Source organism: Barbus barbus (genome assembly GCF_936440315.1).
Source record: "Barbus barbus genome assembly, chromosome: 41".
NCBI classification, from domain to species: Eukaryota; Metazoa; Chordata; class Actinopteri; order Cypriniformes; family Cyprinidae; genus Barbus; species Barbus barbus.
The window spans coordinates 14,623,193-14,651,143 of NC_136719.1; the positions used below are offsets into that span (position 1 = coordinate 14,623,193).

Below are 27,951 nucleotides of genomic sequence, written 5' to 3' on the forward strand. Positions count from 1 at the left end.
ATCACTTTTCCTGCGAGTGCTTTAACCTAAACACGGGAAGAGAGAGAGACGATAAAACCTCTAATCAGCGGCTGGGGAGATAGATAAACATGTCCACAAGCTGTGAGTTTAAAAGTATAGTTCAAGGTATTTCTTAGCGATATTCATCGGGGATATTTTCACACCTTCTGAAGCGACACAAGGATCGCGAGGTAAAAGATCCCTTTTTTTCTCCAGCGATATCGCTCGCACAGTTTGACCTTTACTTGTCGAAAGTGTGCTGATTTTGCCAAATGCAGTGTATTATGGACGTAGAGGGGTTTGTTGTGGAATTAAATGTCGATGTGCGCGGTGTAAGATTGGAAAGGGAAATGTGGGGCATTAGCCATCCGGTTATCTGGGACACCGGTGGGGTTGTAGACTGAGGATGCTTGTCGTGATATCCTGCTTTGCTCAGAAATGCATCGCTCATGGCTCTTTAAATCACAAATTCTGACACAATTGACTTCTTTTGAGTTTGCTTCGTATATAAACATGTATTTCATTCATATATTTTTCATGGCAGCGCACAAAAATCACAATAATCCCATTTTATCCTAAGCCTTTGCATCAGTTTTCCCGGATCACTGTGTTTTATGTAAAGCTATAGCCCTCCCTCTTTCTAAAGCATAGCAAACGTGCAGCCTGTTTATAGTTACACACTTTGGCAACCCACAACTTTTGTGTTTACTTGTGTGTGATGAGAATGCAGACTGCATTGTAAAATTGCTAATTTTGGCAGTTCATTTAGTTTGAGACCCTAAAACGGCAACTAATTCAAGAGTAATTGAGGGTAAAAGCATGCCCCTAGCCCCTCCCCTTTAATATTTTACAGATGTTTTTCACATTTGCTAGTCCCATGTTCAAAACCATGTTAAGACTGGCCTACATTTCTCCTACCTTTAAATTAATATTCAAGTTCCAAAGGCAGTGCAGTAGAGATATTTGGGTGATTTTTCATTTGTGACCCTGGACCTCAAAACCAGTCTTAAGTGTCAGTTTTTCAAGATTAAGATTTATACATCATCTGAAAGCTGAATAAATAAGCAATTGGACAATATTTGGTCGAGATAACAACTATTTGAAAATCTGGAATCTGAGGGTGCAAAAAATCACCTTTAAAGTTGTCCAAATGAAGTTCTTAGCAATGCATATTACTAATCAAAAATGAAGTTTTGATATATTTACGGTAAGAAATTTACTAAATATCTTCATGGAACATGATCTTTCCTTAATGTCCAAGTGATTTTTGGCATAAAAGAAAAATCGATAATTTTGACCCATGCAGTGTATTTTTGGCTATTGCTACAAATATACCCCAGCGACTTAAGACTGGTTTTGTGGTCCAGGGTCACATTTAGGGCAACTTTTTGTTTCTTAGATGTTTAAAATTACCAGCTTTTCACACATATTTAGTACATGTGTGTGCAGTTTGTGTTTTTTAAACAAAGAATCACTGTTATTGCTGTCATTAAAGCAAGTATTTTAGAGACACAAATTGGCATGTAAATATCAGAAATTAATTTGAATTAAATTTCCATTGATCTGAGACTTGCTTTACTTGGTGTCATTTCCAGACCGTTCCCCTTACGAACATTAACCCTGGTTTTGTTATAGTAAAAGTGTAGTAATGCGTTTAACTTTTTTTGGCTTATTAATTACCGTTGGTATAACCACAGTTATACAATGTTTAAACTATGGTTAATTTGTGGTTACTATGGTTTAACTATAGTAACCATGTTTTTTTTTTTTTTTTTTGTAGTAAAACAATGGTTAATTTTTTTTGTTTTTTTGTGAGGGTCAGTTTTTGAGAATTTTATGTCAGAAGCAGTCAATTTGTTTTTTGACTGCTAGTTAAATGATCAAGTTCAAGGTTTAAGACCAAGGACGATAAATATAAAGATAATGATAAAGATATAGTTCTAAAAATCATTCTTAATATTAAAGAATAGCAGAGTCCACACCATAGCTATAACGATAAAGGCACAGAGAAACGATATCATTGGAATCACTTAAAGAACAATTTTTTTTCCAGCAGATGAACGATACAAACATTGACAGCCAATCAGAATCCATCCTGCTATAACGAGCTGGAGAATTTAAAGCGGCAGACGAGTGTCATAAACTGATGATATTGTTCGCTGGTGTGGACGCAAATATAGTTATCGTTGTATTTACAGTTATCATTATCGCTCTTGGTGTGAATGGGCCTTTATACATGACTTTTTTTCTACATAAAGTGAAAAAGCGCATCGTTACAATCACACGTTGTAGCAAAATCTATTTAAAAGTTGATTGACCATGATCAGATGTTCATTATGTGCCGAAAGCGTAACATAGTTTAAAGATTTCATGTAATGCAAAGTGCCTCTTACTGAAGAATCCACCCATTTATTCTTACATAGTACTTTTGGAATTTTGATGCCCAGACAGACCTTTGCACAGCCGATGAAGTAAATAATGTCCCCAAAATAGCTGACAGCAATCGGAGGCGAGATAAACTCCAAATTGCTCAGTAAACCAAATGGCCACAGAGGACATTAGAGGCAGCAGGGGGGCTTGCTCCCTTGTTTGCTGATAGTCATGGTTGTGTGGTAATTTTGTGAACTACTCCCATGATCACAACACTATCTTCATGTGGCTTTTGATGTTTTTGCATGCCTGGCGGATATGCATTGTCCTTAATGGGAGTCAGATGACATAGGCAAGATCACATTATTAGAGATTCCAAGACACTTGGTGAGGAATTCAGAAGTTTTCCTTTGTGAATTCACTCAAGTGATGTGCCAAAATATGAAACCGTTACCATACCTCCAGTTTATCTAACTATATCTAAACGGTTTGTTTTTTGCATGTTTGTAAGACTTAAAATGTATTCTTGCCTATAGAACACACATATGCTTGTTTTGCCCTAGGCGGTTCGTGTGAAACAGATTTTCTTGTTGGACGTCTTCACTCTGCAATGCAATTACAGTCTCATGTCTGTCACCAAAACTATTTTGGATGCAAATTATTATATACTATAGAATAGATGGAGTGACCCAAATGAATTGCAAACACTTTTCACTTGAAACATTTCATTAATTTTTTGCTTCCACAGAAATGACTTGACTCCCTACTAATAAATATATCAAATTCTGCAGAAAGCCACTGACTCCTGTTAAAGCAATGTAGTTTGCATTCCTCTATGTAATCACTGTGCCAAAGCGGTCACGCAACTATTGTTCTCATATATACATATTTAAATAAGAGGCTATCAGTCAAAGTGCTGCATTACATTTCAACACGTTACGACTTCCACATGGCCCAAAGTTGTTACTCTGTTATGTTGTAGCCTGCGAACAGTGCTGCTCGTAATTATTCCAGGTTGTGGCTCATGATGTTATTCCATGGATTGGAGCCCAGAATGGTTGGGGGAGATTGTGCTTGGCCACCTGATCCTGGTGAGCGGCAGAGACGCCGATCAGCTGCTATTACAAAGCAGAGCCGCATACAAACAAAACTCCTGTGAAACATCTGATAAAGGAATGAAATCACACAGGGTGCTGTGGGAAAATTTGAAGTTATATCTTGCAGATTTTGCCCCGGCTTTAATGTTTGTTGTTGAAAGGTTTATGTCACTTTATTTGTTATTCGGTGCAGCTTTAAGACAAGACATCCCAAGTGAATACGGTAAAGATGTTAATTAATAGTCACCATACTACCCTAGTTGATTGATTACACTATTATTATTTGTATTACATTTAAATATGCCAATGAGGCATTATATTTCTAATTAAATATAGAGTCATTTTGCATACATTTACAGAACATTGGATAAAGCCAGGTTCAACATTTTGTTGACATATTGAAGTCAGAACCTTTTACAGAGGGGATTTTGTTTTTTATTACTTCATAAATTTAAAAATCCCGTCAACAGCCAGGAAAAAAAAAGTTATAAAACCAGACAAATGCTTTTTAGCAACCCCCTAAAACAGAATATAGATAAGAGTAAAATTGTAAAGTTTGGTGTGTTTAAGTGCTAATGAATTGGAGATTTTTGGCTCAGTGCAAGAGAACCTTGCTAAAAGGAAAAGAAAATCAGCTGAGACCGGGTTTTAAGCTGGTCAGGCTGGTGTTCAGCTGGTTTTAGTTGGTTAGTCTGCTGGTCTCCCACCTAACCAGCTCTAGAAGTACTCAAAACCCTTCTAAAACCAGCTAAACCAGCTATGACCAGGCTGGAAGACCAGCTAAAACCAGCCAACCAGCTTAGGCCGGTTTCAGTTGTTTTATTCAGCAGGGAAAACTTCCTTTAACAATATGTAATGTAATTGAAATCTGCATATGCAAATAGAGGGGGTGCAATAAAATAAACACTTAAAAGTGTATTTTGGATGTTTTCTTTCCACTAGTCTGTTATAAAAAGCCAAATAGCCCCAAATCTCAAAATAGTTTTTGCCTTTAGTGTCTTGCCTTAAGGAAGCACCTCAGAAAGTAGGGAAGTGAGCAGCTCCTTAAATTCAAATGTGAAACTCTTGAGGTTTTTAGCTTGCACAGTTTTATTCGTGCTGCGCTTGGTCATCTAAACATGGCTCTTTGGACAATTAGGGCTGAGGCATGAAATTGGACCTTTGGCAGTGGCTGTTTGGCTCTGAGAGCCTCCATATAACCGGGCAGCCTGATTGGGGCCCAGTAGTCGTGCATTAGTGTGAGAAAATGGAAGCCGTCATTACAGCAAGCATCTTTCTTGTCAACATAAAAGGCTAAAAAGTGTACTGATGGGCCAGCATTGGCACAAAGCATGTTTAAACTCCCTCCAGACACACAGGCTCTCGTTTTACCCATGGTGGGTTAGGATGGCAATGTCTGTTATCAGTTTTCCCTGCTGGCGCATTTCCCCTCACCCTGCTCCCCGGCAAACAGTTACCATGGTTATGGATTGGGGGATCATATAAATGTAGAAAACTCATCAATTACTCTGGGATGCTGGAAAGATATGCTGTATACACAGCAGGGGAGTGGGCTGCCATCTCCCCAAGACATTACTACTGTTTTTACAAACACTGCAGAAATTTGGATGAGTGCAATTACTCTTGCAGCATTCTCTCCTTCAGCCTTTGTTGCGTTTTTGAGGTGCATAGTGAGGTTTTCTCGCAAATTCGTACCTGTGTTCAACACATTCATGTATATGCGTGTCTGACATGATGATCATTTTCTCATTTAGTAAAATGTCTTAAAATATCTGATAATTTGACTTTGACAATGCAAGGTAATTTAGGTTGTTAAATGTCATGTGGTGCGACTCACTTTTAATAGTTTTGTTACCAACATTGGTCATTAACTCAGAAAATGGTATAAAGTTTTTTTTTTAGTACAGATATTAAATTTAAACATGGCAAATATATATTTGAATGGTTTTTCCTTTCTTTATTCTGGACATTCCTATATGCCATTGACCCATATGTGTTAATGTATATATTATTACAGTGGGTTTGTTAAAATTACATTCCTGTTACCTTCCTGTATACTTAGCCTGTAACATTATCCTTTGCGTTGAACAGTGGCGCTTAGAGAACCAATCAGCGGTGACCTAGTGAAAGCAATGCACCATTGCAAAAATATATGGATTTATTTTGCTTCACATTCACACTGCAGAGAAAAAAAAAGCGAAGCAAACATTTGCTTTGGTTTCTCACAGTGCGCCAGTCTTCAGCTGCAACAAACATTCAATTCATAGTTTTACTCAGCGGAAATATGCTTTGGAATTTGGCCTTAATCAATTCAAGCAAGCCAGGTCAATGGCACATCCTGTTTGGGGAGAGAGGGGATAAATGTCCAGGATTTGGTTGGGCAGCAATGAGAGTCAAACAAACCTCATCGTCATTGGTGTAGAGGGGGGCAGTTGTACAGCACCATACATTTGATATGGCAGGGGTCCCTTTTTTCTGGCACAAAGTGGCTACAGTCACGGACCCCCTTTGAAAAGCCACACCACCACCTTGTTTGAAAGCCAGGAAAAATGGCCTCACATGCTTTCATTTCCCTTCTTTTTTCTCTCCAAATGAAAGCGTTGGCGGTTTAGGATCCAGTGACCTTTAGCCCGTTAGAGGCTTACCAAAGCTGATGTATGTTATGTTTATGTTAAATATGCATCCTGCCCTTCGACAGGGTCACTTCTTTTAAAACACCCACATTATCAATCTGGCTCATAAGAGCAGTCGGTTATCTTTGCAACCTTTTTTGGTCGATGGAATTCGCATATTTATGTAGCTCAGAGGATTAATGGCAGGATGGAAGTACATGCAGAACACATTAATGCATCTTAAAAGTGGATAGCATTTCTAAGTGGGCAGTGCAGCAGAACAAAAGAGGTTATCCATATTTTGTTATATAAATGCAATGGAAAAACAACACTTAAAAAAAATAAATCAGTAAAATCATTAAAGGTTTTTGTCAGTGTTAATACAATGAGATGCTTTAATTTAGGCATCACAACTTTTTTTGGCCGGCAAAATGTGCGTATTTATGTAGCACAGAGGGGTAATGGATGGAAATACAACCAGAACATATTAATATGGTTTAAATATGGATTTTAATTATTGTCATTATTATTTTTTTACATTTTTAAGTAGACTGCATGTGGCCAAAAGATGTTATACATATTTCGTAACATAAATGAAACAAAACTATGCCATTTATTCCGAAGTCAACCAATAAATCAACCAAAAAAAATTTAAAATAAAAAGTTTTTGTCAATGTTAAATCAATGCAATGCTAGTTTAAGGCATCACAACTGTTTTGGTTAACAGAATTTACTTTTGTACTGTAGAGGCCTAAAAAAAACTACACTTGAAATTGATCAATAAAATCATAAATGTTTTTTTCAATGTCAAATCAATATAATGCTGTAAATTAGGTATTACAAACTTTTTGACTGACATAATTGAATTACGTACTACAGAGGACTGAAAAACTACAATATAAAAAAAAAAAAATCGATCAATAAAATCATTAGTAAAAGTTTTTGTTTAGGCACCACAACCTTTTCTGTCAGACAGAATTTACTAATGTATGTAGGGCAGAGGATTAATAGCAGGACGAAAGTACGCGCAGAACACATTAATACACTTACATATAGATTCTGGCGTTTTTAAGTGGACTGCGGCCATATGTGGCAGAACAAAAGCGGGAAGGTAGGGAGCTGAAATGGCTGCGCGTCCCAGCTGGAACTTGCCGGAGGGCATTCCCTTTGAGCCACAACGCCTGGTGTCCAGATGTTTAATGGCTGTGTCCATGTTCACTGGCTCTGCAGTCTGCTGAAAGCTAGGCTTCACTGCACTTTACTGCAGTGCCGGCACAGGGACACCGGCTCGGCCAGCGCAGCTCACATGCCAGTCTGTAAACCAAGCGTATAGCCCACTGTTTTATTATGCCGAGCTGTTTATTTTACAATGGAAGAACATTTTTCCAGGTTTGTTAAACGTGTGGCTTTTTCCCCCCCTTTGTTTATCAATGGAACCCGATCCTGATGCCTCCCTCTTTTTTCCCAATACAGTAGCCAGGGTGACATTTAGTCAAGGTGGTAACCATGACTACAAGATTATTCCGCTTTGGCTTTACCAGATGTCCTTGTCCCATAGATACAGCGTTTACTTATGTGTTTGTGACCTCCAAGTCAAATTTGCTTTGTCAGGCGGGTTATTTTGTCTCCGCGTGTTTGTACAGTTCATGCTTGTGTGGTGTATTTGAAACGCAGTGTTCATGGAATTGATGCCATTTCCATCTAGAAGGATAAATGCTGTTAGAAGTCATTTTTTTATTGCAAAAAGTCATGGTACTCAATTTTCTGTGTTTACCTCTACATAATTGTTGCTGTAATACAGAAGACGTGTGCCCTGCAGGGCAGAAGGACCGGTCAGTTTAGCACAGTGACGTCCTGCCCCTCCTTCTCCCCCCTCGGACTAGTGTCACATTTCTAAAAGGTGGATCAGCCCCTCCACCTCACATGGAGTTCAGCACATTACCGCCCATTAAGATGTCTCACTCTCAATGGGGGCTTTTTTGCCATGAGCCTGATTTATTCCTTTAATCCTGAGCCACCCAAATGCTTTGTCATTGACCAACTGCTGGCAAATGGAAGTGGACCAAACACTAGCAAATGTCTGTTGCAAGGATTTTTTTTTATTAGGGATGTGCCGGTATTAAAATTCACGCCGATACCAATAAGCTGATTTATTTTTCATCATATTTTTCATGTGGTAGTCATTAAATATTATTATTAATATTATTATTATTATTATTATTGATTAAAATCAATAGTAAATAAAAATAAAAAGTTGTCTAAATTAAAGCATTACATTGATTTCACATTAACAAAATGAATTATTCATTATTTAAAACAATAAGTAGTTTTTTTTATTTACATTATGAAATAAGATTTATTTACTTTATTTATTTATGGAAATATTTATTCTAAAGTCTGCTAAAGAAAAAAATTAAGCTTGAATAAAATTATAAATTGGTATTTATTATTATTATTATTATTATTATTATATGGTAGTACTATCTAAAAGATAAACACTAAAATCAGTTATTAAAATTAATAGTAAATTTCAAAACAATGTTGTGCCTAAATTAAAGCATCACATTGATTTGACAATGAATTATTGATTTTATTAATTGATTTAAAAAAGTGAAGTTTATTTACATTATTTTTTTACATTTTCAATATTCATGGAAATATATTTATTCTGATATCTGCTCATTTTGATTTTAGCAGATATTTAGCAGATTTTAATTTTTTGCTGTAAGATATTACAGTAAAATATCTTAGATTAGTATTTATTATTATTATTTTTTCATGTAGTGACATTTTAGTATCTGTTGTAGGATTTTAAAACTATTGTATATCTATCTATCTATAGAGATATAGAAACACTACAATAATATTGTACAACAGATACTCGTAATAATAACGCAATAATACCCTTTAATAATAATATATTGGCTGAGAATTGATAGATACAAATTAAAAAAATTAATAACTGATGTAGTCTAATATATTATAAATCTTTTAAAATATTTTCTTATTAGTTCTTTCTGTTCTGTATCTGTGGAATATAATTCTGTTACCAGGAAATCTCAGTAACATCCTTCTCTCAAGCATTTCATGGTCTCCCACAGAGAATCCAAGATTCCCTAATCAGCGCTATCAAATCACGATGTTGTTGTAGTTATGTAACATTTGCGAGCTCCAGATATTGCTCAGTCAGGCTCAATCAACAGTCTTGAAATGTAATTGCCTGCATTACTTCCTTTGAGATTTTTTAATTAGGCCAAATGTCCAGCTGTGTTTAAGGAGATGTAGTTCAACAGAACTGTTACAAGCATGTTAATGTCACTTGGCACCTGGGGCTTACAGACGCTTTCAAGTTTGCTCCACTTTGCATGTCATTGCTGAGTAGTGAATCGGTAACACATTGGAAAGCCAAAATGACCTCCCAATAAGACTCTGCTCTGAATTCCTGACATTTAAGACCATCATGTCACAATACGCATCATTATGGATCCAGATCATTGTATGAGACGTGAAAGTGGAGTTTAAAGGATCACAATGGCCCTTTGTCCAGAAAGCTCTCACCCCTTGACTGTTGACTCCAAGACAACATGTGACCCCCCCTTGCATTTGGGTCATTTCATCCAATTTAGTCGTCTCATGTGAAGACGCTTGCTGAGGTGGAATTCCTCCTACAGGCATGCACATATGAATTAGTGTCTGGTAGGGTTATGATCTGAGGTTCATTCGCAGTCAGGGACGAGCTTTTTCAGCCCTTTGGCCTTGTAGACCGGCCCTGTAGCCATAACTCTGAGGCACTTGGATCAGCTTTTAGTGCCTCGAAGAATTTTGTTGTCCTTTGAGCAACGGGATTGTTTTTTATTAAGAGAGGGTTACGAAAGTGTCAATCTCCTCTCACGTTACCGGTAAGTATGTATACATGCACAGTTATAATTGAGCTAGAGCGAAGTTGAGTCTGTCTTTTGGAAGTATACATGACAGAGTGTGTACACGAGCTACATCCATATTATCTAGGACGCTTAGTCACAAAACCCAGACTGGTACAATTTCAGTCATACTAGTTCGACTTAAAGCTTTTTAGAGTTAGACTTAGTTTTACTATGTACATAAACGAGATATTTTCAAAATTGACTAGTCAGTGTGTTACAGTAAGTATTCTTCCCTAGCTCTGGCTCGTGGACTGTCTGCATGAAGTAATTTTCGTCAACATTACAGTTCGCTGATGTCCACGCACACCACCCGCATCCAGCTCAGGACTATTGTGCGTGTGTGAGATTCATCTGTCCGTGCTCACAGCCAAAGTAGTGTGTGAGACAAAGCAGAACATAGAAAATTAAGTAGCTGTACCTGAGCTTTTATAATATGTCTTAAAGTGATAATTCTCCCAAAAATGAAAATTCTGTCATTAATTACTCGCCCTCATGTCATTCCAAACCCGTAAGACCTTCGTTCTCTTGAACGGCGGCAAAGACTTGCTGTAAGAGAAGAAATTGTTGGATGCAGAATGTGTTCGTTCCCTTGCTGTCTATCCAGGGTCAAAAAGCTCTCTGATTTCATCAAAAATATCTTAATGTGTGTTCCGAAGATAAACGAAGGTCTTACGGGTTTGGAACGACATTAGGGTGAGTAATTAATGACAGAATTTTCATTTTTGTGCGAGAAACAAAACACCGTTTAAGGATGCTCTGTATATTTAAGTTGGTGTTGGCTTTGTGTTAACATTAAAATGCTTTCAAAAACAGCTAGACAGAGCACAACTGAATTGAAGTGAACATAATTTTTTTATTTATTTTTTTTATTTAAGACTAGTTTAATGCGCTTATGGCAGAGAGCTCCATAAAAAAGCGCAAGATGTGATATATTGTCTGAATATGTATAGCTAATGTAGTTTTATTTAATAACTTTTTTTAGTTTTCAGATTGTCTTTTTTGAACTTGTTTTCCAGAAAAATTCTTATTTATATCTAAAAATTTCTATAAAACAATTTTAGCAACACTGCATTGGATATTATTTTCATAGATGGTATATTGAATATTAGTGTATTTGTCTTCACTTATTTAACACTAATTACTTTAGTGTTATTCATATACTAATATAGCATTTATTCATATTTTGAATCAGATTTTTATTTGTATAATTTCAGTTTAATTTTAGTTGTAGTAATTTTGTTAAATATTTTGTCATTTTATTTTAAATATTTCTATATAGCTTTAATAATTTTTTATTTCAAGTATGTATCTGGGACTTCTCTTTTTTCCCCCCCTTAGACATTTACATCTTTGGCAGCAGTGTTATTTATTCAGGTCAGTTTTTGGTCATGCAGCTCCACACTGACTTCCACAGTATCTGCAGTTGCAATCCAATCAGTGCAAGTCTGATAAAGCAGTCTCAATCCTCTTAGAAAAGAAGCTCCTGCTCCTTGACAAGGGGCTGAGTTGCCTGGGTAACTCCATTTTCTACCCTGCACTCGTTCGGATATCCGTCCTTGTCCTCATCTTTGTTTGGGGTGCCTTTTTGAAATATAAGCCCCTCTCTTTTTATGGCCTTTCCAGCAGTTGTAGGGTTAATGTTTAGCTGCAGCCGTTGGAGGAGGGAGAGACACTCAGAGGAGAGGTGGGGGGCTGGCCCACAGCTGTTGTAGTAGGCTGGGTCTATTGGGGTAGGATGCCTGCCTCACACTCCCTTGAACAATGGGAGGACATGGAGGCCACTGCAGACAGCAAAGACAGTTTCCTCACACTTGCCTAAGGACAGACACTGTACTTTCAGAATAATGCGAGGAGGATTTCCAAAGAGAAACGTTAAAAAATTGGTGTTTGTGGATCCTGCTCCCGTGTCTCACGTTTGCCTTGCATGGGCTGCACTGAAACGCCTAGGATGCTCTGACTGGAATTAAAGGTAATTTTATGCATAGCTGTTTGCAGCGCTGGTTTTTAGCCACGACTGAATCCCGTCTGTATGTTTCTCGCTGTATTTCAGTGACTTGTGTTTGCAGACACTTTGTCAGGAGTGTGTTTCATGATCAGATTTGGCTTAGTATGGAATAACTACACATTTATCCCTTGGCAAACAGTTTCACAGCAGTCTATACAATATATTTTAGTACATTACCTTGCTGCATTAATGTTTTTGAAAGCTGTATGATGTTGCAGGTAGGTCATTTATGATTCTTAATGCTAATCAATCAAAACGGTTTGCTTAAGCCGGCGTAGCGTGATGAAACGGCCCATGCAAGTTTTCCTTGTCCTGGATAACAGCTGATGCCATTTTTAAATGGACTATTAAAAAGTCTATTGTGTCGCCATCTAGGTTAGAGAAGCAGTTGCATGCTAAAATGTTAATAAACACAAGTCTGTTTGTATTGGATCAGGGACAACATGGCTTACATCCTTCATTGTTTGGGTGTGAGTGATCACCTTATTTAACTCAAAGCCGCCTCTAAGTAATTGAGTATTAGATTGGGGAGTTCATTCACAGTTAGTCGGCAAATCCAAATAGTCCTTGAAGGAGCTGGAGCTTTTGCTAAGTCCTCTTTTAAGTGTGTTTAGGGTAGCTTATGCTGCAGTCAAGGCCGTGCAAATGGAGACAACGTACTTCATCCAGATAGGTGCACTGCCGCAAAGGACAACAACAGTGCATGAGTCTGCAGATGCCTGCACTTTTTACTGTCACTGATGCGACAGTCCAAGCGAGTGGATGAATAATCTTTAAAGCACACGGAAAATTGCAATGGAAATCTTTACCCCAGCTGCATAAACCTGCATTATTAAAGATTTTATATATTTAATGACACATTCAGGAATAGAAGCTGCCTCGCCGTACTTCAGAGGTTTTTTTTATCCCCAGAATAATTTACATCAAAGAAAAATAAGGCCCTTAGGGACTTGATGGAGGGTCTATATGTTTGTTTGCTTTGCCACGGAGTGCTTTTATTCATTGTGACTCTATTCACTGCATTTGCAGACTGTGTGTTTCCTCTATATTCATGATTGATCATTTTATCAGCTCGTAAATCATGCGAAAAGATCAATAATTGGGTTATGAAGGTGTCTGAGGGCTCTGTGCCCATTGTGCAGGGTGTGAATAATCAGAGACCGTCTCTGCTGATGCCGATTGGCTGCTGCTTAATAACTCCTCAAGTGTGGGGGATGGAGGCGGAGCTCCCAGCACATTTTGGGGTCCCTACTTCTGTTTGATTGCCTTCACACTGGCTTTATTCCACCCCTCCAAGCCATCTAGGGCCTCCCCCAACATCCACATTCCCTTTTTTATCGACACTCTTTTAAGTCCTAATTTGCATTTTTCGAGATATCATTCGCAACTGTACGAAGTCACCCCTCCTAAAAATACAAAATGACAAACGAATCCATGGCAGCCGATTATCCTTTCATGGTTTAATGGTGAGGCTAGTGAACGAAACGTGGATTTTTTTTTTTTTTTTTTTTTTTTTTGCACACCGACACAAAGGACTAAATTCAACTGGCTTGTACTAAATTTCTTTCAAGAATAGGACCTGAATATAGTATTAATTACCAGAATCAAATTGTTTAATATTGCAGCCATCATTTTGTTTTTCGTAATTGCTGAAAGTATATATATTACATTTATTAAAAGGCATCTGGTTGGGATTTTCTGCTAGTCTTGACGCCCTTCTCTTGTACAGATAGGCCTGTAAATGAATGCCTGTGATTCACTGCATGATGGTTAAAAATAAATTTGACATTGTATGCAATCTAAAACTCCTTCATCCTTCTTCCTGATTAAATAGACGTTCTCCTCTACATCATTTGATCAACCTCTCAAGAAGCTGTGTCCTCTACATTGTCAGATAAGAGCGGCTCTCTTGTGTTTGATATATCCAGCAAAACAAGAGACAGTGGCCTCTGGTGTCTGACTCCACCATGTTTTGTCGGCGTCTCGTCTCAGAGCATAGCTTTGATTTCTAGTCTTAGTCACATTCTGTAGACTTCTCTCCTCTGGGCATCATACCAAGCCAGTGACTCAGAAGTATGTGAGAATATAAGTCCTACCAACATTAACAGTAGTCTCTCAGAAGCTTAGCCTCAATAAATGTACTGCTTTACAGACAAATGAGTTTGGGGCCCTGTTTTGGGTACGCCACAGTGCTTTATTGCTATGTTTACTATACAGCATATCAGTGGATTAAGGGGTTTGCATTGTGCTCGAGCGCTGCCAAGAATCCTGTTGGCATGGGTGCATGTTTGCCTCTGTTTTTGCTTGTCGCTAAAACTGACTCCACTGTGCTGTGGTATATACTAGAGCAGGGCTATAACCATCCTAGGATATTATGGTGGATATATCCACCCCCAGTGTTCAGAATAGTGGTTGATCAATGTGGATTTGTCTATGCATGATTCTTAAAGGGACAAGTCACCCCAAAATGTAATTTACTCATCCTCATGTTGTTCCAAATCTGGATGGCTTTTGTAGAACACAAAAGGTGAATTTATGAAGCATATCCTGTCCAAAGCAGCTTTACAGAAGATAAAATCATCATTATTCAGCTTAATTTAGTTCAGTGTTGTTTCTATTCAGTTCAGTAAATGTTGCTAAAGGCACTATAAAATCATAGTGGTCCATGTGATTCATGCATTATAATTCATCATCATAACAAATCATTAATTTGTGTTGCATCTTTTAAATGCATCAGTATATCAAATTTACAATCTCGATTTCTTTACTGTAGTTGAGACCATTAGCCCTCGGGACGTCTGTTCTCGACATCATGGCTATAGTTCAATGATACAAGAGCATCACTGCAAAATGTTAGTCATGAAATGAGTTCTTATCTGTTGTCTCAAACACAGGGAATGTTTCTAACATCACTAATGTTTCCATCATTCCTGGTCTTGGAGACACCAATGTTTGGGTCAGACCTTGATAATTGAGTGCCGACTCAGTAGTGTGGTTAAACCATGTGTGGTAAGTTTTTGACTGAATCTAAAAATAGTCTGTTTCAGTCTTGTCTAGATAGAAGGAAGCAGTCTAAACAGAGTTAGACCTGAAGCTGAAGATGAATGCAGATTTATTTGTTTATTAATTTACTTAAGTTTAAACCACTGGTTTAGTCGACCATCTTGATTCCGTGTTAGTTTGTCCAAACATCTTTTAAGGAATGTTGGATTGGATGTTGTCTCCTTTGGAGACTTCTGAGGAAGGGCGAAAAGTACAGTAGCGATAGAGGGGAATTTCTTGACTGACAGTCATCTCTCCACTGACAGTATTATCATAAAGACTCCAAAATAGGCTTTTGAGGCTCTGTTTCACCAGAATCCGCTTACTTACCCATATATTTTTTTTATTGCTTGCAAGTGATTCATAGATGAAAAGGAAAGATGATCGAGGCTGGTGGTGGTCCTCTTGAGATTCTGCCCAGCCCTGGCCTCCAGCATTTGGAAAACGGTCAAGCATTAACAACATGTGGTAAAAATGTAGAGACATGACACAGCTCTAGCTAATCCAGTATTGCAAATGTTGTGAAACCAATATGTCATCACTTACGCGTAATATGCAGATTTAACTTCCTTGTAGCTCGAGATCTTTATCACACAACTCTTTTAGACAGACGCACATGAGGACTCGAGCGTGACACAGTGAAATCCAGAGGGATGTTTTATTTAGGTTTTTCTTTTCAGACAAGAAACCAGAGTGCTAACCTGGAATACCGGTTAGTTCTACTCCTCTAGCTATATTCACTCTACAAAGGAATATCGTATAAACTTGCTTTTTAAGGTATAACATTTCAAGCTTTTTGCCCAAAGCATTGGATTTTCACTATTAATTTCTTGGTGAGTGGTTTTTTTAAATATATATTTTATTAATTATTTTAAATAGACAACTTGTATATTTATTCTTTAAACATTTGGTACAATAAAAGTTTTTTTGTTTTTATAGGATTTGTAAATTCTGGATATTAATTTTGATCTATCACTTCTATTTTTATTATTGTGGATAAAAGTGTCTTCTATATGAAAATTGTAAATGCTTCCGTTCTGCACGGCTTAATGTGTGACAGTTTTGCTACTAATACATCTTCCTCTATCGGAAGGCTATGCCTTGTGTCTTTGTGAAAAGAGTCTGGCATGTGAAAGGAGCCTCCTGGCTCCGCAGGAACTACCAACTCTATAGTGTGGCCTGGAGCCTGTCAAATAGTGCTATCTTTACTGTTAAAACAGCAGTATTCTCTGACCCGCTGCACCCTGCCAACCCTCTGACCCCAATAGCCTTTGTATTCATTTACTTCCAGAAATGGAGTTTCCATTTAAGCTATTCACTCGCAAAGAGTTAGACATCTATAGATAAGCTTGCTACATAAATGAGCACACAGAATGCTTAGAGGATCAATAATGAATAAGTCCCATGAACATATTGTTTTTCAGATTCAGTTTTGCAGTGGTAGTCCATCCGCTGATTACATCCGGTGTTCGTTTTGAAGGTCAAATTTATGGTATAGTGCAGTGGTGGGAATAGGTGGATGAAGATGACTGGAGGTTACTGTTGTGGTATAGTTCAATAACAAGGACGTTTACATCAACAAACCAGCCATTAAAATCAGAAGACACGGGAGAAGCGTGTTTAAATTATATTTTGGTATCACTGAGATTGAGAGTTGAAACAAAATGTGATCCAATATATTTTTGGTCACGTTGGTTTTTGGCTGATAAATTTTACTTTGTTAAAAATGTTACTAAAATTGGGTAATTTTATTAATAATCTAAAAAAAGTTTTAATATTGGCCAGTATATTGGTTAATGGCTTTAAAATATAAATACTTAAAGGGGTCATATGATGCGATTTTTCAAGTTTTCCTTTCTCTTTAGAGTGTTACAAGCTGTTTGTGTATAGATAAGATCCCTGAAGTTGCAAAGACTAAAGTCTCAAAACCAAAGAGACATTCTTTATAGAAGTTAGGACTCTGCCACGCCCCCCTAAAATGGCTCATTCAAACACGCACCCACATGTCTTCGTCACGGTGTGTGGGGAGATTTGCAAAAAAACGCCCAAATGTATACACAAAGAAAGAAGGCGTAACTTTTCTCGCTGTAGTATTGTTGCTGCCGCCGACGCCATGTCCTGGAGACGCTGTGTTTCATTGTGAAAGTACTTTGTTTGGACTTCCAAAAGACTAGAAATCACCGGTTAAGTTCTTTTTACAACACTGTTTCAGAACAGTTCAACCCAAATATGTGTGTGCAGCACATTTTATGGAGGACTATTTCCTGAACCTGGAAGAGTAACCTACAATGCTGGCTTGTACAAAGGCTGTTTCTATAAAGTGGGGCAATTCCAACTTTGCAAGGACAGTCTGGCGCTTCTGACTCACAGCCTGTAAGTATGTTTTCTTATTTAAAGAATTTGCCACTGACTATTCAGACGTGAGTTTTGAGCAGTGTAGGGTAGTGCTTGTTGTTTGTTTCTCCAATCACAAATGCAGACATGGTAATGTTTACGCGGTGCAATGCGACGCATAAAAACACAGTATAAGTCATTTTAATCAGTAATTATGTCCCCACTGGATGCAACAAATGCCTCATTTATTGTGGGTTTTAATGTTTTTGTGTGGTCGTGCCTGAACACGGCATCACAATACGGTAAGGGGGCGTAACATTTCCGTCTCACGCTTGAGATATTCGGCCAATCACAACGCACTGGATAGCTGGCCAATCAGAGCACGCCTCGCTTCTCAGAACGATGAGCTTTGTAAACATTGGCGCATTTCAGAAAGGTGGGGCATAGAGTAGCAACAATGTACAGTATGTGGAAAATAATGTGTTTTTTTTAACCTTAAACCGCATAAATGCATTGCATTACATCAAATACACACAATAATGTTCTTTTTAGCAATATGACCCCTTTAATGGAATGGGCCTTACAGTGCATCCCTACATTTAATGAAGTAGTGTCGAAGTGATGGGCGAAGTGAAATTGGGGCGAAGTAATGGGCGAAGTGAAATTGGGGTAATGGTAAAATTCTTGGTTTGCCAGGCAGGTTTGACGACCATAATTTTTTAGCACACACTAGAACGTGTTTTTGCGTCTAAGTTTAAATGCAGGTCAAGAGGGTCTGATTCTGTGCCCCAGTCAGTAAGTCAGTAGGTCATGAATCTGCATGATGGCTGGAATCCTCCAGTGTTTTCAGACCTCTTCTGTCTAATCCCCTCTGATGACACTCTTAAAGTGATGATGTGTCCTGCCAGGAACTCAAGTCCTGCTTACTCGCTCCCAGCTGTCTCAAAGACTCGATAATCATGCTAACTCTTTTACATCGAGATTAAACGCTGGTTCTGTAACAACTCCAAGTACATAAGAATGTTTGGAAAGTTGCTTTACAGGTTGTTTACAATATGCAAACACGGGGGTTAAAACAAGCAAGAATCTGAAACACTTTAAAGGTGGAGTGTGTGATTTCTGCTTCATTAGCACACCAAAGGGAATTGCATTAATAATGTGTCTTTAAACAAGTTTTGCCAAACACTCCTCTCATCTTCAATCTCTTTCTTTGTGTTAGGTAGAGACTATGTCGGAAGAGGCCCAAAATAGAGTAGATGAGGACTTTGAGTCTGAGGAGGGTGATCTGGAGTCCTATCTAGAGGAAGAGAGTAGCAGTGAGCTTCTGGAGCGAGTGAGAGAACTTCAAGTAAGTGGCATATACTTTCACTAAGAATACAGTTTTGTTTACTTTTCTTCCTTGACTTGCTGTTTAACCTGTTTTATTTTTTGTATAGGCCGAGAACTCTGCCCTTTCATTAGCAAACGAGAGTCAAAGAGAAGCATATGAACGATGCTTGGACGAGGTGAGTTCCTTTCCAACCCTTCCTATGGAGATTTGCAATGTTTTTGCCTAATGCAGAAGCCAATTAGATAGTCAGATGAAAAATAAAACAGTCCTGAAAGTATTTTATGTTTAATTTATGTGTTTATTTTTAGGTCGCCAACCATGTTGTGCAGGCTTTACTCAATCAAAAGGTAAAAACTTTGTGGTTTTGCATCAGGAACATAGTTATAAAAACTTCATTTGAACTACAAAGTCTAAAGAGTTATTTTATATTTAATTCATATTTATGAAGTATTATATAACTTATTGAATTATTAAATTCTGGATTAATTGTAATATATTAATTTTAATACGTTTAATAGATAATGTCGGTTGTATATTTTATAAGTGGTGTACATATTCTAGTCATATATTTTTAAAAGCTGTGGATTCTTCTTTTAGGATCTCAGAGAGGAATGCATTAAGCTGAAAATGCGTGTGTTTGATCTGGAAAGGCAGAACAGAACACTGTGTGAGCTCCTGCAGGAGAAACTGCACAGTCAATCATGTGTACATCAGCAGGTAAATTATTATATCCTTCAATGTACGATGACAAAATGTACAGTGCAGGTCCAATTTTAGTTTAAAGCTTGTTTTTTACAAAACATTCTTTAAAGTCCACTGGGATGACCTATTAGGTTTGTTTGCAAAATTAAGAAAATGGCTCAATTAACGTCTTCCTGTTTAACTTGCCTAGGCTGCTTGGGCAAGAATTTTTTCCATTTAGCTACAAGGAATTTGTATGTAAACAAGCAAAAAAAAAAAACCTTGTTGTGGATGCATAGTTGTGATACATGAGGTGTTTTGCATAATCCAAAAATTGATTCATATATTAAGAATCTTAAAGCTTACCTGATGTGTCTTATCAAAGCAGCCAGGACCCTGTCTGGAGCACATCGGCGAACTGCAGCACAGTGAATCTAGCAAACTGATTGAGGCTCAGAGGAATGCACAGGCCAAGGTAAGAGTCTTTGTTGCACAAAGTCTTTGTTGAATCAGTCTTGTATGACAACTTTACCTCATCCCTATGATTTGGTTCCACAGGGAAACAGCGAATGTGCACAAAATTGCATACCAGAGACCCAAGGCTCATCCACGTCCATGGAGGCCATGTCCCCATTCTTGAAGAAGAAAGCACACATTTTAGAGGTCCTCCGCAAGCTTGAAGAAACGGATCCACTTCGGTACCATCGTTCCTCTGGCATTCCCTCGATCTGTGACTATAGCCAGGCTCTTGCCTCTAAGGAGGCTGTATTAGCCTGTAGAGACAATTCATCCAGGTGCAATGCACCCAAAGCACATTGTTCCCATTCCTGTCCAGATGTTTGCACACATCAGCATTTGAATGGAGGAGAGCACAGCAATGTAAAATGTGGTAGTTGTAGCACATGCCTGATGCTGTCCAATAAAGATTCAGTCAGCTTAGCCAAGAGTAGCCACAATTGTTGCACTTCAGCTCCAATTACCATTGATAACCTCAATCTGGCTCGGCCCGATTTCCAAGAGAACATGGAAATGCAGAGCCTCGTGAAGCCTGCCACAGGTACAAGTGAACTGTTTATAAATAGGACATCTGGAGATATGTCCATTGTTTCAGCAGAGCAAGGTCTTAACCCACCGAATGATCCCCACTCATTAGAAGTCCCTGAATTATACTCAAGACTGACCATTTCAGAAAGAGATCAGCCCAGAGGATCCGATCACGTGTTGGTGGAAACAAGAGACAAGAATAGGTTATCTGACCTTCTGCTTGAATCTCAATCCAACAGGTCAAGCGGCAGCACCTGCAATGAGACGATTTGTGATGATAGCACAATTGATGTGGCGCTACTGGACTCGGACTTGAAGCACTTAAACTCTGTAGCGCCACAAATACTTGAGAAGGAAGAGTTTGCCAACATAGCCACCTCAAAGCTGCCTACTCTCGGACTCAAAGACAGTTTACAAAATGCACACTGTGAGATGGACAGCAATGAACCAGTCCACAAAGGTCTGTTATTTTCTCCTAATGAGAATCATACTGCCTCAAAAGTACTGGATGATATCTCCGTCCCTGTGAAAGACACCCCTTCCGATCCTCAGTCCATTAGATCGAAAGTTGCGGTCAGCCCGAATCAAGTTTCCTGCCTTAGAGAGGTCAAGGCCTCACCTTCCAAACTGCTCAAGTTCCTTAAGATACCCACTCTTGGAGAACGTACTGCAGTACCTGCTCCACCTCGTCTCAGTCCTCAGTTGACTCGTAGTTCGAAGATTCCTTGCCGGAGCAACAACTATGAGGTGCACAATTCCCCTGTAGCCATGCGAAAAGCCACCACGACAGAGAGGCAAAGACAGCTGCCCTCTTCTAAATCGGAGTCACACTCTGCTCCAACTTCTCCACCCCAGCCTGATGATGTCCCTGCACCGTTGCCAAAGGACCTTGGCTGTGGTATCCCTAAATCAACTCGTGTAGCCAAGCCTACACAAAGTTCTCACATTCAAAAGACCCCTCCGAAAATTCCACACTACGAAAATGTCTCCAAAACGTGCGACACCGATGTATCCCAGCTGCTTGGAGCAGTGAGCTCATCTCTTCAAAATTCCAGCCCGGTTAATGAAGGTGCGAAAGGAAAGCAGACAAAGTTTGGTATAGAGCGACCAACGAGTCTCAAGCAGAAGGAAATCTCACCAGAGTCTGATTCTTCAGGCCAAGAGGACAGCTCAGATAGCCCAGTGTGGCATAAACAAGTCAATCATCGCAGTCTGCCTAGTCAGTCGTCATCCCAGAAGGCTCAGAGTGGGATAAGCACGAGGTCCAGGAGCCAAGAGAAAAACGAAATGGTAGATAATGATTCACAAAGCTCAGAATCACCTTTTAAAAGAAACGATCCACCGCCTGTTCCTAAGAAATCAGGGATTGGTAGACATTCAGGTGAATCAAGTCATTCTTTTAAAGAACGACTAGCTGCACTTGGCAAGTTGAGGAACCCAGACGAGTCCACAACTTGTCCTCCACTTGCAGAGAAGAAAGAAATTCAGTCCGCTGCAAGCATACCAACACGAACCACCGAGAAAAGCAAAATTGCTGACAGAAACTCTGATTGTAAATCAGGAGAATATAGACTTCCTAAAAATACAGATTCCATTGAGGATAAATCATACCATTCAGGTCATATTGATGGTGCTGTTTCAAAACAACAAGCAGCCTTTCAGCATGTTGAGCAAGCTGTCAGGTCTCTTCCTTCTAGCACGTTAGTCTCCAAACTTGAACATGAATCCTCCAGAACATTCTTAGCCAAGCAGGAGAGCCCAAAGTCTAAGATGCATCCACCATCTACCAACCTAGAGGCTGCACAAGCTTTGCGGAGCTATGCTAAGAGTACGGCACCTCATAGCCTTTCATATAATGGAAAAAATGTCGCTGGTTCCCATAGTGGCAGCCCTAATAAAATCCCCCTCAAATCCCCAACTAAAACTGTGCCACCCTCTATGAACCGAGATGGGAAACCTACTCAAGAGTTTCAGAGGTACATGTCCAAATCTGAGGACAGGAGCCATCTCAGGGCAAATAAGAAGAATTCTTCCTACGGAGAGAGTCTTCCTCCACCGCCACCAAGGCCAGTAGAGAATGTTGAAGAAAAAAGGCACTCTGCCCCCAGTCCACAATCTTCTATAGAGCAGAAGGTCATGAAGGGCATTGAGGAAAATATGCTAAAACTGCAAGAGCAAGATAATAAAGGGCAAATGGCTGAGGTCAAGCAAAAGGCTTCCAATGGAATTGCCAGTTGGTTTGGTCTGAGAAAAAGCAAGCTTCCCGCTCTTAGCCGTAAACCAGAAACGTCAAAAGCGAAAGATGACAAGAGAGAATGGAAACTCAATATATCATCAGTGGGCAAGGATTCCAAGGGGGCTGCAAAGAAAACCGAGAGTGAGAGCCTAAACATTTCCATGCTGATTGAGAAGGCAGAGGGCTTGCATAAAGCTCTTGAAGAAGAGCGGGCTTATGTGAATGGAGTGGCCTTGGACCGACAAGGAAAGGGACATTCCTGTGAGGTGGTGATGGACCAAGCCCAAGGCCAGCTGTCTGTGATGTACAGAGGAGTGCCATCTGACAACTTCATGCAGCAACTGCTAAACCGGTGAGTACAAAGCAACTTATACAATGTTTTATTTTGATGTGTGTTTTATAGAAAGATGGCACAAGTACACATTTCAAACACAATAAAAAAGGAAAAAAAGTAGTTTGTGACATTTGGTTTGGCTTAACGCAATTAAATCTAATTTTTTATAATATTTTCAGTCATATTCTCAGCTATTTTGTTCCAAGACATATTCTTTTAGTGTATAAATCAACCCACAATAAAGCTACAAGTCAAAGGCCAAATTAATTACTAAAATCCTTAATTCCTTAATCTTCAAGTGCATAGTTGTAGTGCAGGTTTACAGGTGTTGAAATAACTGATGAATGAGTAAGGTGAGAAAATGTTCCTTGAGACTTGATTGGAATTTGACTTGTGAATCAGCTGGGAATTCGCATTATCATAGTGGCTGGGCTTCTGCACATGGTTGAATAAATTAGAGGGAACGTTTAACCAAAATGTAAGGATGTACTTGCATTCAACCAAAAGTATTTTTATTTTTTTTTGATGGTAGAACAATTGAATAAAGCTCCAGAAAGGATGATATAGTTATAAAAGTAGTCCAAAGCCATACGCTTGTTCTCTGAGGAACATGCTGAAATATACTGTAGAATGAACAGTGAACAGTATTTTCAAGTCAATTTTATTCAAATTCTTCCATAAGGGTTGATGGGAAGGACACCGGTAGCATCAACATGGCACATCGACGGCTCTCATTTGACTGTAAATCCAGACCTGTATTCAGTCACCAGAGCGCTGGCATTGCTGGTCAGACAAGAAGCAGTGATGACATGGAAAAGGTAAAAAGTGAAATTCATGGCTATAATACACATTGTTGTTTTTAAAGTTCTTAATAGAACCTTTGATGTTTTTTTCACAGGTTTCTGCGTTACTGAGTAAAGACGTCACATCAGATGAGAACCTGGCTGAGACGATTCATCATGAACACTTTGCAGGTAAGGCATGATCACAATGAATGACGTAATGGTTTTCAATGTTTCCAGAGGCAGGAATTTATATTGGCTAGCATGTAGCGACAAAAACGGGTTTTAACCTGTCAATGATGATGAATAATCTAGGTGCGTCTGAATTTCTGCGGCTCCCATATGTGAGTCATCCAGCAGCAGCTGTATGGCAAACATTATCTTGATGTTTAGGGTGTGATCCTGTGTTATATATGTGAAAATATGTGTCCATGGGTAATTTAAATAAGAATAAAAGAATATATAAAAATATAAGAATTTAGAATTTAAAAAAGTAATTTAATTATTATTATATAATTATAATTTTATTAGGCACAATCAATCATATATTTTAAAATAATAAAATATTAATAATATGTTCTATTCAAATTCCTCTCTTTTAGGATCTGGAATCTCCACACACACGCTTGACAGTGGCATTGGCACCTTCCCTCTTCCTGACTACAGTGCAAATGCTGGTTGCAAAAGCATTCCCAAAGGGAAGGCCCATGGGGAGAGTGATCCTTCTCATCTCCAGGGAAAACATGGCTCAGGGATGAAAATGTCCCACAAGGCCTGGACATTGGAGAGAGAGTTGTCGTCTTTAGAAGAGGATTATATGGGGGGTCAGGATATGGATCATCACACTGGCACGTTGGAAAACAAGATTCCATCTAGCCAGATTGCAAACATCGTTCATGATGGTATATAATACTTTTTAGCTGTCACTTAAGGTTAATCAGTTATGTGAGTTTTCAATGTAGAATAATTGTACATTAAGAGAAAGTAGTTCCAGATGTTTTTTTCTCAGCTTTGATTTATTTATTTCAGGCACTGAGATCTGTGGAGCACCTATGAAATTAGGCCCCACAAAGAACTGGACTTTCCCAAACCTCAAAGCATCGGCAGAGCCGTCTGAGGTTTATCTTGGCGATGGAGTGGAGCCAGTGAGTCATAAGACTTCATTTAAGAGGGTGAGCATCACTTTAGATCCTAGTGTCACCCAACAAGACAATTACAATAGTTTTATTTTATTTTATTAAAACTATTTATATACACTAACATTCAAAACTTGGAGTTGGTAATGCTTTTTTCTGTCTTTTTTGGGGGGGCATTTTTTTTTGCCTTTTATTTGATCAAAAATACACTAAAACAGTAATATAGTGAAATATTATTGCAATTGACTGTTTTCTATTTGACTGTATTTTAAAATGTAATTTATTCATGTTATGGTAAAGTAGAATTTACAGCAGCCATTGCTCCATTGTTCAGTGTCATACGATCCATTAGAAATCATTCTAATATTCAGATTTTCTGCTCAAGAAACATTTATTCGATTTTTGTGGAAGCCGTGATACATTTTTTTCATTCTTTGAAAGTTCAAAAGAACAGTATTTATTCAAAAATGTCACTTTAGATCAATTTAGTGCCTCCTTATAATAGTATAAAAGTATTATTTTATTAAAAAAACAATCTTAATGGCCCTAAACTTTTGAACAATGTTATTTCTGTTAGTGCACACATGGTAAAGTTCAGCAGCATGTTTACTTTCTTGCATTTAGATTACCTTTGCCATCATCTAAAGTTCACTGCAAGTTAATCTTTAAAATGACTAACAATAACAGTTAATGTAATTTAGCAAATTTCAAAATGATTATCAGTTTTTAACACACTATAATAATGTTGTTGGGCTTAAATTCACTTCTAGCACTTGTAATTTATTTATAGAAAATACAACTAAAATTTTAAATTGATTCATTGGTTGTCAGCCATAACGGGTAGCACAGAAGTTCTTATTGACTTAAATAGACCTTTTAATAGCCACATGCAGACTGTAATAAAGTATTATTATGATTAATTAAATGATTAAAGTATTATTATTGTGTTGTCATGTATTATATTATCATGTACTGTTCAGTCTCACTCACTGCATTTTTTGTGCTTGTTTTCCCTGCAGCGCAACAAGACTAGTGATTCAGTAGCCAGCTGTGAGGGAGACCCGAGAAGTCTTCCTCAACCCGGTCAGGCACGTAGAGGCAAAAGTCACATTCCCGCTAACCCAGATATGGTGAGGGACACTGCTTTGGAGTTGGTGAGAGAGAGACCTGACGACGGCCTGTCTCTAAGCCATCCCCAGGTCCTGGAGACCCCCGAGTCCCTGAGCGATTCCCTCTATGACAGCCTGTCCTCGTGTGGTAGTCAAGGCTGAAGTGTTTTCAAAAGGAACTGAATGATAACCAGGTACAAGCTTTTTGTAACCCCCGATTCTCGTGACACTTCAGATATTTTGCGAAGGTGGATACTTACGGGATAACCCTTTTTTTTTTTTTTTTTGACTGAACAAATCCCATGCCACACGTTACCCACGAAATACCCACGTTTCTATCCTGATGGTTGGAAGAAGGACTTTTACAGTGTGTTTGTGGTGGTGTCATTTTAGGCCATTATATCATCTCATTCGTGTTCTCTGTTTCAAGTGGTAGCAAAAGTAGTGACGTTCGACTTATATTATCCATAAAATACGTTTCAAGGATGAATCTGAGCTCATCGCGACAGTCTTCCAGTTTTTAATCTCACAGAATGTTCTGGTTCTCATGCAACATCAGTGCACACACTCTTTGGTAACATTTGTGTAAAGTTATTGGAAAGTGAATGTTAATGTGATTTTCAATTAATTTAATATGCATATTTCATGAAAAGAAAAACGCATCTGTGTAAAACTGCATCAGCCGTAGACTTTTGATTCATTGTGTTTAAAGAGAAAAAAAACCTTGTAGCAGCAACATACAGTAAGTGCGATCCATATAAGACAGAGCTACAGTGTTCCATGGTGAATTATTATTTACATTTATTTATTTATTTTCTTTGAATCGTGTGGTAAGACAAGACCACCTTTTATTGGTTACTCCTTGTTTTGTTCAAACATGTTCTGTGCCTGACTTTGTGTGTACGTGTCTCGCTGTGCGTCTCTAGGTTAGTTTGTTCTCCGGATCTGGCCATGACTTGTTTGTGTGTATGTTACCTTTGTTTTGCAACGATTTAAAGAAACTTGTGACTCGTGACCTAATTTTGAACTGTGTATTGTTGGATCACCCTGTTTACAATCAGTGAACAAAGCTTAAACTTAAACCCAGGATTTTTTTTTTTTTTATCCCAGTTTGGCTCTGACTAGACATGAGAGAAAAATCATCAAATCGTTCCATGCGAATATTAAAAAGGTGGCTGACGATTTCTTAATGTTGACGTAATAATTCAGACTCTGCCTTACGCATCTGGCCACAGCTGTTAGAAATTAAGTCTGTGGGCCAGGTTTCATGTTGATTACTCAGCAAAAGATTTTTTATTTATTTTTTGGGGGGGGGGGCATTTGATGATGCTAATCCTGCAAGGATTACAGGATTACAGGCAAAAAAACTTTTCATTTTCAAGTGGTTGCTCAAAAAGCCATAGGTTAGTAGATTAATAGTTCAACCCGAATCCTTTGCTGTCCTCAATAGCTGGGCTTTTTTTACAAAACGACCACAACAAAAGACTAATTAGAAACATTCCCAAGCATATATGCGTTGTCATCCAACAGTCTTTCCAGGCCTGTGTAAAAGTTTTGTAGAGATTTAAATAACTTTGTAGTTATCCTCAATCTTATACGCATGTCATTCTTAATTTGTCACAAAATCTTTTTTTTATTTTTATAAGTAGTTTGTGTTACTAGCGTAGTTCCCTAATTTGCCTGCCGTTATAACCTTTATTTACTTTGTTGTAATTGTCAGGAATATATTAGTTATGTTTACAAAAGAATTTATGAAGTTGTTAATATATCTGTAAAATGTTTATATAAGGTGCTATCTGATTTTTGTTTTCACTCTGTCCTGCAAAAGCCATAAATGTGTTTTCATAATCTCCTTTCTAAGCAATCGCCATCACTCATGCAACTCAATAAAACCTTTTTAAGTATGTTTGTGTGGT

At 38.3% G+C, this 27,951-nt stretch overlaps 1 protein-coding gene across 2 annotated transcripts; it reads left to right on the plus strand.

Moving 5' to 3' along the window:
- On the plus strand, nucleotides 1-27,941 carry LOC306861039 (nck-associated protein 5-like). 2 transcript variants are annotated; one of them, XM_079403101.1, is made up of 12 exons: nucleotides 1-191; nucleotides 18,603-18,731; nucleotides 18,820-18,888; nucleotides 19,022-19,060; nucleotides 19,311-19,430; nucleotides 19,783-19,869; nucleotides 19,953-23,026; nucleotides 23,691-23,826; nucleotides 23,907-23,982; nucleotides 24,393-24,692; nucleotides 24,820-24,962; nucleotides 25,946-27,941. In XM_079403101.1, exons 2-12 carry the CDS (start codon nucleotides 18,612-18,614, stop codon nucleotides 26,195-26,197), a joined length of 4,416 nt encoding a protein of 1,471 aa, XP_079259227.1. In that variant the 5' UTR covers nucleotides 1-191; nucleotides 18,603-18,611; the 3' UTR covers nucleotides 26,198-27,941. The 2 variants fall into 2 exon arrangements, with proteins under 2 accessions (XP_079259227.1, XP_079259226.1); XM_079403100.1 differs by having other exon boundaries at nucleotides 15-191; nucleotides 19,780-19,869.
- Nucleotides 27,942-27,951: the final 10 nt, after the last annotated feature.

Coding starts and splice junctions, on each gene's coding strand:
- LOC306861039 (XM_079403100.1), top strand. CDS start 18,612: ATGTCGGAAGAGGCCCAAAATAGAGTAGATGAGGACTTTGAGTCTGAG. Junction 18,889..19,021: donor ATGAACGATGCTTGGACGAG/GTGAGTTCCTTT, acceptor GTTTATTTTTAG/GTCGCCAACCATGTTGTGCA. Junction 24,693..24,819: donor TGCAAACATCGTTCATGATG/GTATATAATACT, acceptor TATTTATTTCAG/GCACTGAGATCTGTGGAGCA.